The sequence below is a fragment of the Littorina saxatilis genome, linkage group LG3, assembly GCF_037325665.1.
Source record: "Littorina saxatilis isolate snail1 linkage group LG3, US_GU_Lsax_2.0, whole genome shotgun sequence".
NCBI lineage: Eukaryota > Metazoa > Mollusca > Gastropoda > Littorinimorpha > Littorinidae > Littorina > Littorina saxatilis.
This window is the reverse complement of record NC_090247.1, coordinates 17560887-17576441: the sequence shown is the minus strand read 5'-3', so window position 1 is coordinate 17576441 and position 15555 is coordinate 17560887. Positions and strand designations below refer to the sequence as shown.

The 15555-nt window shown below is 41.0% G+C and overlaps 2 protein-coding genes across 4 annotated transcripts in view; one reads left to right on the top strand and one right to left on the bottom strand.

The window, feature by feature from the left end:
• Positions 1–6073, top strand: part of LOC138961767 (uncharacterized) — a 42355-nt gene extending 36282 nt beyond the window's left edge. For all 3 annotated transcript variants that reach the window (XM_070333438.1, XM_070333437.1, XM_070333436.1), the window contains 3 exons: positions 606–685; positions 2286–2523; positions 5663–6073. In XM_070333438.1, the coding sequence (XP_070189539.1) occupies positions 606–685; positions 2286–2523; positions 5663–5845 (501 nt within the window). In that variant the 3' untranslated portion in view covers positions 5846–6073. The remainder of the gene's footprint in view (positions 1–605; positions 686–2285; positions 2524–5662) is intronic.
• Positions 6074–10036: 3963 nt separating this feature from the next.
• LOC138961117 (ribosome-binding protein 1-like) lies at positions 10037–14633 on the bottom strand. Its single transcript, XM_070332718.1, has 2 exons — positions 14622–14633; positions 10037–11483 (listed from the first exon to the last, which is right to left on the bottom strand). Exons 1-2 carry the CDS (start codon positions 14631–14633, stop codon positions 10710–10712), a joined length of 786 nt encoding a protein of 261 aa, XP_070188819.1. The 3' UTR covers positions 10037–10709.
• Between the last annotated feature and the right edge of the window lie 922 nt (positions 14634–15555).

The window sequence follows — 15555 nt, the reverse complement described above, 5'->3', positions numbered from 1 at the left end:
GTAAAGATATGAAAATTCAACCTACTGCTCAATGATCTTGAACTTTCGCGAGGAACGGATGTAACTCATGTCATATGAACCAAATTTGAAGGTGCTGCTGCGACGACAAACATGTGCGTTGCTTGGTGATTTAGCGTTCCCAACTGCCAACAACAAAGACAGTCTTAACATGAGGTTGATCATTTAAACATCAAGATTCTAGAAATGTCCGACTGGGGGAGGTAAACTCATGTCATGTGTACCAAATATATACGATTTGTATCTGGCGTCTAGTACTCTTATATTGCCTTACAACCTTTCGTTTCATGAACGAATAGCTTCAGAACAAGAAACTTGTGGAAAATTCAGGAACCTGGAGGAAGATAACTCTTACTAGCATGACCAACATGTCAAGTCTTGTGTGATTTAATATAACCTCTTTCAACTGTTCCGCAAAGGTGAAGTAAGGGCATGACGTTTATCATTTTACAGATTAGGGCTCGAGACATGTCCGAGGGAGGGGAACTCACAACGTACACCATTCACATGCATGTGTTGGAGTTTTGTTTGCTTTTGCGCATCACACACTTTATTCAGATTTATATGAATGTGGTTTGTATGTGCAGTCCCTAATAGAGAAAACAGAATTTCTGGTCTGGATGGATTCTTCGGTCAGGTGGAACCGCACCGCAAAATCGTTGGACAGGTAAAGAAAAATTGATATTGTGTTGAAATTGTGTATTGTAAACCGTAGATTAATATTGTAAAGCGCACAGGGCGCAGAATTATTCTGTGGTGTGCACGATGTAAGTATTCAATATTATTATTTTTAAAATCGCGTTGGAAAAAAGCTAATATTCTACCACATCAATACAGACCAGTTCAATTTCCTTGGAAAACTAACGATGCGACAATAAGACTAGTTATATAAGCAGTTCCAAGTAATTAATTTTGCTTGTTTTGGGGTCGTTCTACGTACAGGCCTGGGGTCCTTTTCGTGACACGAGCTTTGAGTCATTTCAATTCTTACCTTATAACAAATGACAAAAAGATAAAAAATTTTAAACATCTGTAAAGAATAACCACGTCAACCAAGTCACGTGAAGTGATAGCAAAACCATTTGTCAATCTGTCGGCCTAAACATTAAAAGTGAATCAAAATGTCTTCTCCGAGACCAAGTCCTTGTGTGCGGAAAGCTTTCGACTGTCTCGGTATTATGTACACAGGGGACCTAATTTGTATTAAACAGAGTTCTGCTATTTTTGAGCTTATGTCAATTCCAACAGAACACATTTATATATTTTATGATCCAGAAAGAAATACAGAATGAAATGGAACTACTTTTGTGTCTGTTATTGCCATTTCTACTGAAAACAGTTCGCCTCGACGTCTCAGATCTAGTCAGGCTTTTACAGGGGATAAGACCCTCCACTTGGTCACATGAATACAGAATACAGAATACAGAATACCTGAATACAGAATATATGAATACATGAATACATAATACAGAATACAGAATACAGAATACATGAATACATGAATACAGATACATGAATACAGAATACATGAATACAGAATACATGAATACAGAATACATGAATACAGAATACATGAATACATGAATACATGAATACAGAATACATGAATACATGAATACAGAATACAAAATACATGAATACATGAATACAGAATACAGAATACAGAATACAGAATCTTTAATTGCCCAAGGTTGGGAATTTGTGATGACATTGCGGTTAAGAAACATTTCAATCCAGCCATATACACCAGCACACGCATCATTTATACAAACTAATCAACAACATTAATTTAAAAACAACACTGGACAGCATAAGTATAAAAATACATTCACTAATACTAGCAGCACACACACACACACACACACACACACACACACACACACACACACACACACACACACACACACACACACGCGCGCGCGCGCGCGCACACACACACACGCACACACACACGTCACTGCCTCATGCATTTTTATAACGAGACAGACATTGCTAACAATGAACAACCTGGGTGTTCTCTTTGCACAATTTTTTTTCTCCAACAATTAATTTCGTACAAGCACTGAACAATGTTGAAGCTTTCAAACTAAATGCAATCCCATTGTCCGGACTGGGTCAATGAATCTGTTACCGAAATTGTAATGACATTGTGAAAAACAGATGGTCGTCTCAGTACCGCCTCAAGTTGTCATTTTAAAGCGGGATAAGACATCATCAAAGACATGTACTGAAAAAAACTAAAACCAAAACATTTCCTAAACTTTCAGTCTTTTCCAACGATGCAAGGAGCGAGGACTACAGATGTGGTTCGGCAGCGTCGGCAGCGTGGCCGTTCGCACACAACACGATATGTTTAGTTTCTATGGCGACCAGCCGTGCCAGTACGACCCCTTTGGTGAGCTGCACGCGAGCTACGGAGTGTATCACAACGAGCCTTTTGTGCGCTACGCTGTGCTCGACCCCTGGTTGTCCTGTGCCTTCACCCGTCGGTGCATGTGTCAGCAGGTATGATTTCACACTAGGCCAAAAAAAAAAATAGGTCTGTTTACGGTAACATAGGCCAAAAAATAGGGTCGGTAGGTCGGGAATGTTTTTTTTTTTTTTTTTTTTTTTTTTCCAAAAAACCCATATTTTTACGTTATTTCGCAAAAAAAACCAAAAGATTTTTTTTTTTTTTTTTTTTTTTCCCAAATGCCAAAAAAAAGTCTAGGGTCGCGCGAAAAAAATAGGGTCGGTCGGGTTACCGTAAACAGACCTATTTTTTTTTTTTGGCCCTAACAGCTGGCAAAAGCTAATGAACGCTTTTAGGAGATTGACATACTTAGTTGGTTAGTTAGTTAGTTAGTTGTTGCTGTTTGGGTCCAGCGGACCATATAGGCCAAATCAGGACCCCAGATTGACATACAACACAGTACAAAAACAAAAAAGTCGCGTAAGGCGAAATTACTACATTTTAGTCAAGTTGTTGAAGTCACGGAATGCATTTTTTCACCAAGACAATACAGCTTCGTTAATCCCCGCGAGAAGGAAATCGCTCACATCCCACGTGTAAAACGCAGTGAAATTGATAAGCCAGAATAGCGCGGTAGCGTATTGCGCTAAGCGTGAAAGCGCGCTTTTCTGTATTCTTGTCAACTTTCTGAGCTTGGGTTGAATACAACATATCATATATATATATGTTTTTGGAATCATGAAATGATAAAGAAAAAGATTAAATCATCTTTGGATCCATTTCTTAAATTTTGATCGTAGTACTAATTAACCTGTTTTCGTTAATTGTGATCACATTTTAAGAGTGAACATGACATTTGTATTATAGTTTTAGATTCAGAATTTGATGAAGAATACGATGCAATCAATTTTAAATCTGTTTGCGAAAAATCGCTATCTATGACAACTTTAATGAGCTAACTCATTGATTAGTTTTTAAGCCTCCAAGCTGAAATGCAATACTAAAGTCCAGGCTTCTAGTCAGTCGGCTAAGGACCGTTTTGGTTACTTTTTGGCGTCACGTTAGCAAACACTTTTTTCTGATAGATTTTAACACCACTACACTAAATCGAAAGTTTTGGGGCAATATTCCAAACCACCGGTGAGAAAAACGTTGGTTTGTGTGTATGTTTTCCTTCTTTGGCGTTACTATTCTTGTTTTGAGGGTTGGGTTCATAAAACGGACATAAAACTTAAACCGCTTGACAGAAATTATATAACTGTAAATCATTCGAAAGGGAAGGCATTCATGTACACGTTTGTGCCACTTAAAATGACGTCATTATCTGTTTGTTTTTGTGAAATTGACAAGAAGAGCGGGGTAGTAGTTGCGCTGAGAAGGATAGCACGCTTTTCTGTACCTCTCTTCGTTTTATCTTTCTGAGCGTGTTTTTAATCCAAACATATCATATCTATATGTTTTTGGAATCAGGAACCGACAAGGAATAAAACGAAAGTGTTTTTAAATTGATTTCGAAAATTTAATTTTGATAATAATTTTTAAATTTTTAATTTTTAGAGCTTGTTTTTAATCCAAATATAACATATTTATATGTTTTTGGAATCAGAAAATGATGGAAAATACGATGAACGTAAATTTGGATCGTTTTATAAAAAAAAATATTTTTTTTACAATTTTCCGATTTTTAATGACCATAGTCCACCAAACTGAAATGCACTAACGAAGTCTGGGCTTTGTCAAAAATTACTTGACCAAAATTTCAACCAATTTGGTTGAAAAATGAGAGCGTGACAGTGCCGCCTCAACTTTCACGAAAAGCCGGATATGACGTCATCAAATACATTTATCAAAAAACTGAAAAAAACGTCTGGGGATATCATACCCAGGAACTCTCATGTCAAATTTCATAAAGATCGGTTTAGTAGTTTAGTCTAAATCGCTCTACACACACACACACACGCACATACACCACGACCCTCGTCTCGATTCCCCGCTTTACGTTAAAACATTTAGTCAAAACTTGACTAAATGTAAAAAGGAGGAATAATTGCAATCACACACACACACACACACACGCACACACACACACGCACGCACTCATACACACACACACACACACGCGCGCACACACACACACACACACACACACACACACACACACACACACACACACACACACACACACACACACACACACACACACACACAAAGACATACACAAACATACCGACAAAATGACAGACATACACACATATTAAGATAGTTTCTACTTACCACACCAAAAATCCGAGACGGGTCACGCTCGTCTCCGCGTAGCGTGCAAACGCAGTACTTACTTAAACCTATTTTCTGTAATTCTAAGCACATTTTTGTTATAGTAAACATGACTTATGTATATGTTTTTGACATCAGGAGAAATTCAGGAATACGATGCAATCATTTTTAAATTTATTAGTGAACATTTGATTCCAATAACAACTTAATTCCGTAGTCCGGACTTTGTCGAAGATTGTTTGACCAAAATTTCAATCAATTTGATTAAAAATGAGGGCGTGACAGTGCGGCCTCAACTTTCACAAAAAGTCGGATATGACGTCATCAAAGACATTTAATGGAATTTAAAAAAACAAACGTCTGGGGATATCATACCCAGGAACTCTCATGTGATATTTCATGAAGATCGGTCCCGTAGTTTTTTTCTGAATCGCTCTACACACACACACACACACACACACACACACACACACACACACACACACACACACACACACACACACACACACACACACACATAAATACATACACACATACACCACGACTCTCGTCTTGATTCCCCGTCTATGATAAAACATTTAGTCAAAACTTGACTAAAGAAGAAGAAATGTTCGCATTCCTATTACGTTTCATGAAAAGAACGTATGAATTTGGTTCACGTTGGAAAGAGTTACAGCAACATAGTTATCATTTCTTGTTTTGGTCCACGTTGAAAAGAGTTACAGCAACATAGTTATCATTTCTTGTTTTGGTCCACGTTGAAAAGAGTTACAGGGTCAGCAGCATAACCGGGGGGGGGGGGGGGGGGGGGGAGGGTGGGAGGGGGAGGGGTTAGTCGGCTTGCCGTGACTAGGATGTTTTCCTGTACGCCGAATAATCTTACATTCTTCGTTTATATAAATGTGCTTTGATGTGCAGAATGCAAAGCGCTCATGCTCGGGAAAGCTAGTGCCTCGGAGGACGGGTGTGTGCCATCGCTTTGACCAGTCCAGTCTCGGCATCATCCTGATAAAACTCTATGGCGGCAGGATGAAGCTCATCAATATGAACACACAAATGGAAGTTCGTCGTCGCGACAAAGCTGAATGGTTTACGAAGTGACCCTACAGCAGCACCCTCACATCACTTTGGCAAAACGGCTGTGACTATTCCATGACAATAACAATAACAATAACAACACTTTATTGTCCATTAACATGTTACATAACAATGGAAAATGTTCTTCGACGGGATTAAATCTATAAGGATTATCAGAGTGTGTGCACGGACAAAAAAACCACCACCTTTGTCAGGAGAACAGCGGGGTTAGATTCACCTAAAAAAAAAATATATCATTTTCTCAGAAGTATACTGAACGGCAAAAGTTAGGGACCGCCCTTGAAAAACCCAGCTGACTTCATCTGTGCCAAACTCCTTGTTCCTAAGTTTATAAAACCAAATGGCTGTCAGGCCGTACACACCAGAGGGTGAGCAATGCTGTGTTAGCAGGAAACTTGCTCGGGATCCACGGAGGCCTGGCTAGGGCACGAGACAGAAACTGCCGAACTGCAAAAAGTGGACCATTTTTACGCTGGCGCGTGGGCAAGCCTGGGCGGGAAAGATGAAAAATTCGTTATGCACGTGCAGGGGGATGTGTTGAGAGTAAACTGTTGTCACCAGTTAGGCTTTATAGCCCCACGATTTTCCGCTAGCCACCATCTTCTCACTATGCCTCCCAGACGAAAGGTGACCACCTTCAACAAAGCCCGGGCCATCGCATGGCTGCAAGACGGCGTAAGCAAGCGAGAAGTGGGCAGACGACTTGGAGTGTCCCATTCTGTCGTGGTCAGGCTGCATCAGAAGTTCCAGGCCACCAACAGCGTTCTGGAGAGGCCCAGGTCAGGACGGCCTGGTTTTTTCAAGGGCGGTCCCTAACTTTTGCCGTTCAGTATATATAAAGCGAGATTTGAAGCTTTACACAGTGACCTTCAGACAGTCGTGCCCATGTATGTATGTATGTATGTAATGTATGTATGTATGTATGTATGTATGTATGTATGTATGTATGTATGTATGCATGTATGCATGTATGCATGTATGCATGTATGTATGTATGCATGTATGCATGATATGTATGCATGTATGCATGTATGCATGATATGTATGCATGTATGTGTGTTGTTCTTTGCTACTGGTGACAAGTGGGGGTCAGCTCACACGGACACATGCATGTATGTATGTATGTATGTATGTATGTATGTATGTATGTATGTATGTATGTATGTATGTATGTATGTATGTATGTATGTATGTATGTATGTATGTATGTATGTATGTATGTGTCTGTGTGTCTGTGTGTGTCTGTGTCTGTGTGTGTATGTGTGTATGTGTGTATGTATGTATGTATGTATGTATGTATGCATGCATGCATGCATGAATATATGTACGTACGTACGTACGAAGCCGGGTATTCATCTAGTACATACATACATACATAAAACTTTATCCCCGAGTACGCTAGTACAAGGGTCCAGCAGACTTTAATTGTGTGTGTGTCTGTCTCGACTTAACAGCTTATTGCTGGGAAACTACTGGGCGCAGTTCGTTCAAAAGTTGATACACTAACTTGATAATAGGTCCGATTGATCGTATTAAAACTTCATAATGTTACCTGGGACCTAAATGCGAAATAAACCACAAAAAACGACTTGGCGGCGGGGGGAATTCGCGGAGCCACAGCCAGCCAGGCAGTCTCATAGAACAGCCGAACGCGTCACACATTGACGAGAAATATAGCGTCATAAAAAGATTACGTCACGGTCAAAAGTCTTTGACGTCTTTTTCTCTCGCGCGGTGTGTGTGTGTGTGTTCATTTTGTGCACATGTGTTAGTGTTACTGTGTGTGTGTGTGTGTGTGTGTGTGTGTGTGTGTGTGTGTGTGTGTGTGTGCGTGCGCGTGCATGAGTCTGTACTCGTGTGTGTGTGTGTGTGTGTGTGTGTGTGTGTGTGTGTAAGAGAGAGAGAGATAGCGAGGAAGAGAGAGAGGGAGTGAGGGAGAGAGAGAGAGAGAGTGTGTGTGTGTGTGTGTGTGTGTGTGTGTGTGTGTGTGTGTGTGTGTGTGTGTGAATGTGTGTGTGTGTGCATTTTCACTGTGATCAAATTACAAATAAAAGAGAAAGGCCAGTCACCACGCACATCCTCGGCTCGCATGCAATGTATTTATATAGCAAAGGGAATGCCTGTAATTCACACAGATCAATCACTTGGTCTTAAACGTGCACAAGACAAAAACTTTCATACTGGGGGAGCGAGCCAATCTGAAGAGTACTCGGGTCCAGCGCGAGCGTTTTTTATTAGCCTTTAGGATTTACCTGAACAAAGATTAATTTGTTTTGTGATGTTTTCTGTAATGGCGCTTTTGATACGATAAAAACGTTTTCTTTGTCTGGTACTGGCGAATTCCTTTACTACCAGAGAAGCGTACTTTAAAATACTCAATGACAAATCTTTTTAAAAGAACCAAAACCCAGATAATAGTATCCAGGGGAGGCAATCATCTTGCTGAAATTTTAAGAAAAACATACAGCGTTTCTTTCCCTTGTCAGATGAGAGAGAGAGAGAGAGAGAGAGAGAGAGAGAGAGAGAGAGAGAGAGAGAGAGAGAGAGAGAGAGAGAGAGAGAGAGAGAGAGAGAGAGAGAGAGAACAAAATGTATGTAACACACAAACGTAACTTTAACTTATATTTTAGGTTTCTACGAGATTGAATAAATAGAGAATCTTCTTTTCGTTAAATGTCGTCGTTAAATGCCTGTATCTGAGTTTTCGCTTCCCCCCATGATGTAAGCCATCAACACGACGAAAAACGAAAACGTGTTTTCCCGTTTACGCCCCAAACATCAGACGTTGCCCTGTGGTGAGCTACCCTGGCCTCCCATTTGCTGTTGATTCCAGAATGTGAAATTTATAAAGTTGGCCAAAAAATTATTGCAACAATTTTCGCACGCTAAGAAAAGCATTAAAACGCAATTTATTTTAGTTGAACTGTATATATGCCCGAAAAGGTAATTATGTCAGCTGTACATATCATTTGTCCGATTGATGGTACTTTGTATAGGCATCCCGTGACAGCCTGTCAAACAAGGTCACCCCTAAAATCGACCTGACAAAAACCATGCAAAATCACGATTTATTAAACCTAAAACCCTGAATTAATATGAATATTTGTTTAGTTCTTTCGGAAAATGTACGTTATACGACACGCTTATTATACACATTCGCAAAAAGCAAGACAGATTTAGGTCAGCCTATTAGTAATAACTTCTGAAATTTCCAAAGCAAATCATTGAGAATTTGAGCAGATATGGCTCTTTGGGTGGAGGACCCCCTAAAAAATGACCGCAAAACGTGCCTTGTTTGGCCTCTGAAACGGTTGACACATACCGCCTTTGACAAAAGGCGACATAAAGACGAAAGCAGTCAGGTGCATAAAACAAAATGTTTTGAACTGGAAATTGAATGGACTTGCCAATGGATGTTAGAATTTGGTTTGTGCATATTCTGATTTTTTGCAGATTTTAAAATACGGGGCTACGGGTTTTGTCAGGTCGATTTTTGGGGTGACCTTGTTTGACAGGCTGTCACGGGATGCCTATATCAAGTACCATCAATCGGACAAATGATATGTACAGCTGACATAATTACCTTTTCGAACATATAAAGTTCAACTAAAATGAATTGCGTTTTAATGCTTTTCTTAGCGTGCGAAAATTGTTGCAATAATTTTTTGGCCAAGTTTAGTAAGGCAAAGGATGATCATCTAAAACCTACTGTAGCGCACATTGACCACGCCAGTCGTCTTGATCTGATCAGTTGGAGAACAGTAGTCGGCTTGTCGTCTCTCTTGCTATTATTCTCTCCAAGTGGTGAAGTTTTTATTTTGTGTTTTTGTTTGTACTAACGAATTCATTTGTTGACTTTAGTGTAAGAGAGTTTTGCGGCAAAAATTGTTTTGGCATGACAAAACCACCTCCTTTCTTGCCTTGCTTTCTTCCGAGTTTCCTGCGGCTGTGTACATCTGCGTGTTTAAGAATTTTATAAACACACACACACAGACACAGACACAGACACACACACACAGACACACACACAATGCACACACACACACTAACACACACACACACACACACACACACACACTAACACACGCACACACACACACACACACACACACACACACACACACACACACACACACACACTAACACACACTAACACACAGGTCACAAAGGACAGAAGGCTTATATTTTAGAGGGCATATTTTGGTTCGATACTTTATTACAGAGACGACTTACGTTTAGGCAATGCATCATTAGGTATGCAAAGGAAACACCACGACAGTGAAATATAACCAATTCTTAAGAAATGACGATTTGCGTTCACTAGCAACAGACATGACATTTTCTTCAATAATTCGCGAAATACGAAGAAAAGGTGTAGACAGTTTTCTCAACAAAGACAGGGTCGGTCAGTTTCCCCCTGGACAGGACACAGCTGGTCAGTTACCCCCTAGGCAGGACACAGCTGGTCAGGTACCCCCTGGACAGGACACAGCTGGTCAGTTACCCCCTAGGCAGGACACAGCTCGTCAGGTACCCCCTGGACAGGACACAGCTGGTCAGTTACCCCCTAGGCAGGACACAGCTGGTCAGTTACCCCCTAGGCAGGACACAGCTGGTCAGGTACCCACTAGGCAGGACACAGCTGGTCAGTTACCCCCTAGGCAGGACACAGCTGGTCAGTTACCCCCTAGGCAGGACACAGCTGGTCAGGTACCCCCTGGACAGGACACAGCTGGTCAGTTACCCCCTGGACAAGACACAGTTGGTCAGTTACACCTTGGACAGGACACAGCTGGTCAGTTACCCCTTGGACAGGACACAGCTGGTCAGTTACCCCCTGGACAGGACACAGCTGGTCAGTTACCCCCTAGGCAGGACACAGCTGGTCAGTTACCCCCTGGACAGGACACAGCTGGTCAGTTACCCCCTGGACAGGACACAGCTGGTCAGGTACCCCGTGGACAGGACACAGCTGGTCAGTTACCCCCTGGACAGGACACAGCTGGTCAGTTACCCCCTGGACAGGACACAGCTGGTCAGTTACCCCCGGGACAAGACACAGCTGGTCAGGTACCCCCTGGACAGGACACAGCTGGTCAGTTACCCCCTGGACAAGACACAGCTGGTCAGTTACCCCTTGGACAGGACACAGCTGGTCAGTTACCCCTTGGACAGGACACAGCTGGTCAGTTACCCCCTGGACAGGACACAGCTGGTCAGTTTCCCCCGGGACAAGACACAGCTGGTCAGTTACACCCTGGACAGGACACAGCTGGTCAGTTACCCCCTGGACAGGACACAGCTGGTCAGGTACCCCGTGGACAGGACACAGCTGGTCAGTTACACCCTGGACAGGACACAGCTGGTCAGTTACCCCCTGGACAGGACACAGCTGGTCAGGTACCCCGTGGACAGGACACAGCTGGTCAGTTACCCCCTGGACAGGACACAGCTGGTCAGTTACCCCCTGGACAGGACACAGCTGGTCAGTTACCCCCTGGACAGGACGCAGCTGGTCAGTTACCCCTTGGACAGGACACAGCTCTGCCGTGTTTTGACAAAACCGAGTAAGTCCACTGACGCTACTTCCGAGAAAAACGACTTTTACTCTTTGATAAAATGTCTCAAAAGTGATGATTATCTAGATCAACCCACCGAGATAATAAGATAAATAGCATTAATTTACGTTTAAACCCCGATTTTCATAATAATCTGATGGTTGGTTTTGGTTTTGTTGGCATTTTTGGGACTTACATGGGTTTACCACTTTAATATCAGATCTAACAAAAAATGGGCAGATCTAAGCAAGCGAACTTACTTGGTTTTACCGAAATATTCGGAAAAAGTGTTGTCAAGAGAAATGACAAAACAGTGAAAATAACACTTCGAATTTGCACAAGATGATATGGAAAGAGAGAGAGAGAGAGAGAGAGAGAGAGAGAGAGAGAGAGAGAGAGAGAGAGAGAGAGAGAGAGAGAGAGAGAGAGAGAGAGAGAGAGAGAGAGAGAGAGAGAGAGAGAGAGAGAGAGAGAGAGAGAGAGAGAGAGAGAGAGAGAGAGAGAGTGAGAGAGCTTCCTGAACATGTGGGCGTTGAGGCGACAGTGACCAGTTCGTAGTCGCATGACCACTACTTGCTGCCATTGTTCTAGGAGATGATATGCGTCTCTCGTGGATTGTGGTCGCACTGCTGCCTTCACGAGGGTGTTCTTTTCAGCGAAGGGAGAGATAAATGGGGAGGAAAATAGAGAGATGTAGGAATGGACTGACACATACACGGAAAGGGCCTGAACCTTCTGAGCAACCAGTGGAGACTTGTGCTGACATATGGCGAGATGTGTTGGTGAGTAAAAACCTGCTTGAATTTCATTTGAAATAGTTGTGTGTATATTTCTGAGCAAATTATGTTTGATATTGATAATCTTCAAAGTAACACTTCATAGCATCACAACAGTTTAGGATTAATATAGCAGAAGTACAATAAGGTGCAGATGCAACATGTTATTGTTTATACAGGGGCCTATGTGATTGATATATCATTTTTCTTGTATTGGTTACATCCAGCTAATGAGTTGTTATGATAGTAAACTGCTTTTCAATGGGTTAAATTCAGAGTATGAAATGCAACTACACAGTTGTTTGACTGCAAGAAAGATCACCTACTTTGGTAATTTTGAATTCTGACTGTAGGTACTAAGGTTGTCATTAGGCCAAAAAAAAAAGTCTGTTTACGGTAACCCGACCGACCCTATTTTTGTCGCGCGACCCTAGACTTTTTTTTGGCATTTGGGAAAAAAAAAATCTTGTTTTTTTGCAAAATAACGTAAAAATATGTTTTTTTGGAGAAAAAAAAAGAAAAAAAAATCCCGACCTACCGACCCTATTTTTTTGGCCTATGTTACCGTAAACAGACCTATTTTTTGGCCTTAGTATTATGACAGAAATTCATATTAGGATACACAATAACACTGCAGTACATGCATGCAGACATTGACAAACTAATGCTTGGGCACACACATGTTCTGTTCTGTTTACATGTCATTGTTTTTGTATAGATCTGAGTTTTAACTGCACAGATGTTTATTGTACACACATTGAAACACATTGTACACACCCCCTATAATGATGTTATACATTTAAACCATTTATGTATCTGATTATTTCTCCTGCAGTTCCTCCCCTTGGCACTTGACCTACTAGCCTTCTTTACAAAGCTTCCTCAGCTGCATCAACAGACCTTACACAATTGGACTGGATTCAATGCTGCAGTGCAAGATGGCAGATTCCGCCAATGTCGAAAGTAGGTTTGATGAATTGTGTTCCATACAAAATAGGATATACTAACAGTAACAGTGTAACGAATACATTGGAATTGGTTTCCACTAACATTTTCTAACACCCTGTCACCTTTTTTTTTAAGTTGAAAGGAAGTGAGGACATTTTATTTCTTGTAAGTGTATACAGTGGAACACCCAAAGTTAAGACTTCCTCCATTTAAGACCTTGCCTTTTCAGATTTTCTGTTCATAACTTCTCTAAATTTACCCCCGATTTAAGAACCTTCGCCGTGCTTCCTGGGTATTCTACTACCCAGAGACACATTAACACCTTAATATCTCTGGAACCATTAAGCATATTCTAACCAAATTTTATGTGTTTGTCATAAACCTTCTTTGCCCTAACCCAGTTTATTTTTGTGTGTTTTCATGAAAATGATTTTTTTTTAATAAGTTACATAACTTTACTATAACAGATCAGATGATGTGGGTAGCACAGTACCCATACTTTGTAAAGAGCAGTGAACACAACCACCCCTATTATGGTGTGCGCGGGTTTTGCAGCACCCATACTTGCTAAAGAGGAGTAACTGCGTTTCTCCTTATTCGATGCTGCACGTGAGTTGTACAACATCCAGGAAGCGAGAAGGCTTAGATAGGGGCCTACAGGAAGCATCTCTGGCAGTCACCGCATTCTTTGTTACACACGCGATTGCTCCTGTCGACGCACACAGTACGCCATCGTTTACAAAGATACTTCTGTTTGCCACACATATGGCATACTATAAGGTAAGATAAACTATTTCATTTGTACTTTATGCAGTTTTATTATGTCTGCAAAGCATTCTATTTCTAGTTGCTGATGAACACATTCTGTTTCTTTTTTGTTTTTTTTGGCGATGCACGAAAAGCCGACCGGTGTCGACCTGGTGATAACCCCTCTTCAATCCCCCCCTCACTCTCTCTCTCTCTCTCTCTCTCTCTCTCTCTCTCTCTCTCTCTCTCTCTCTCTCTCTCTCTCTCTCTCTCTCTCTCTATATATATATATATATATATATATACAGGATGAACAAATTTTATAGGATATGTTAAACAGGGATATTGGCCGCCAGTTCTTAATAAATTGTTTTGGCTTTTCTTGTTTCGGAATGCATGTAATAATGCCTTGTTTCTGTGTAACGGACAATTCTCCACATTGAAATCCAGCATTTGCAGAACGCAGCAGAAATAATCCAATATCCTGGAAGAAATATTTATAAAATTCTGTTGTAAACCCGTCAGGTCCTGGGCTTGTTCCGTTTTTCATTTTCCGTAATGCTGAGCACATTTCAGTATAGGTAAGATTCCCCTCAATATTATCTCTGTCTTCATTTGTCAAAACGGGATGTGTTTTTTCCATAAATAGTTCCTGTAAATCAACATCTTCTGTTAGTTGCAGATTATACAAATCTTCGTAAAACTGTTTCACGTTTTGCAAAATCTGTCGGTGTTCAAATATTAATTCACCAGTGTCGCCATTTTGCAAAAAACTCATGGCCTTATTCTGATAGTGGCGGTTTTCCATATTTTTTTTAAAACACAAGCAACCAATATTTTAAACAAACATTCATTTACACGTACTCACACAAACAAACTTGTCGTTCTTTTTATCTACTTCAAGCACAATTATGCTCTTCTACCCCGCTTGTACTTTTTCCTTTGTCTGTTGTACAGGTTCCAAACCTGCCTATGATAGTCAGCAGTCCAACAGACACATCGAGGGTTCTTGCCATACATTCAGGTTTCAAGGGAACTGGAACTGCAGCACATTGTCCTCGTTTTTGACCAGGCCATTTTTGCGAAAGCACAGGTCATCAGGTGGCTAGACCCTGTCTTCATGGAGACCCTGATTCATTCCCGACTTTGAACATGCAGTGTACAAAAACTTTGCTGATCATGTGTACATTTTTCATTTCAAGATCCTATGTGAGCTGAGCATGCATAGAACAGAAACTTTGTAGGTGTGTGCATCTTCCCCATATTCCGATGAGTGCTGAGAAACTTTGCGGTACATATCACGCTTTGACCTTGTGTCAACTGTTCCGCCGCGCCTTTGCTTAAACTTGCGGATAATGCAATTATCTTCATTTGCCAGTATTTGATGGTAGGTTCTATTAATATTCCCTTGAAAGTCAATCATATAGTTTTAATAATAATAATAATGCAAACTTTTATAGCGCTATTCTAGAAAAATGTCTACTCTTAGCGCTTTACAATACATACATCGACCAAGCATACTATACACGCACAGGCAAAGAAACCGACCAAACATAACCAACAAACTATACATGCACAGGCAAAGAAAACGACCAAACATACAATACACGCACAGGCAAAGATAACGACCAAACATAAACAAACATACTATGACCAATCATAACCAACATACTATACGCGCGCA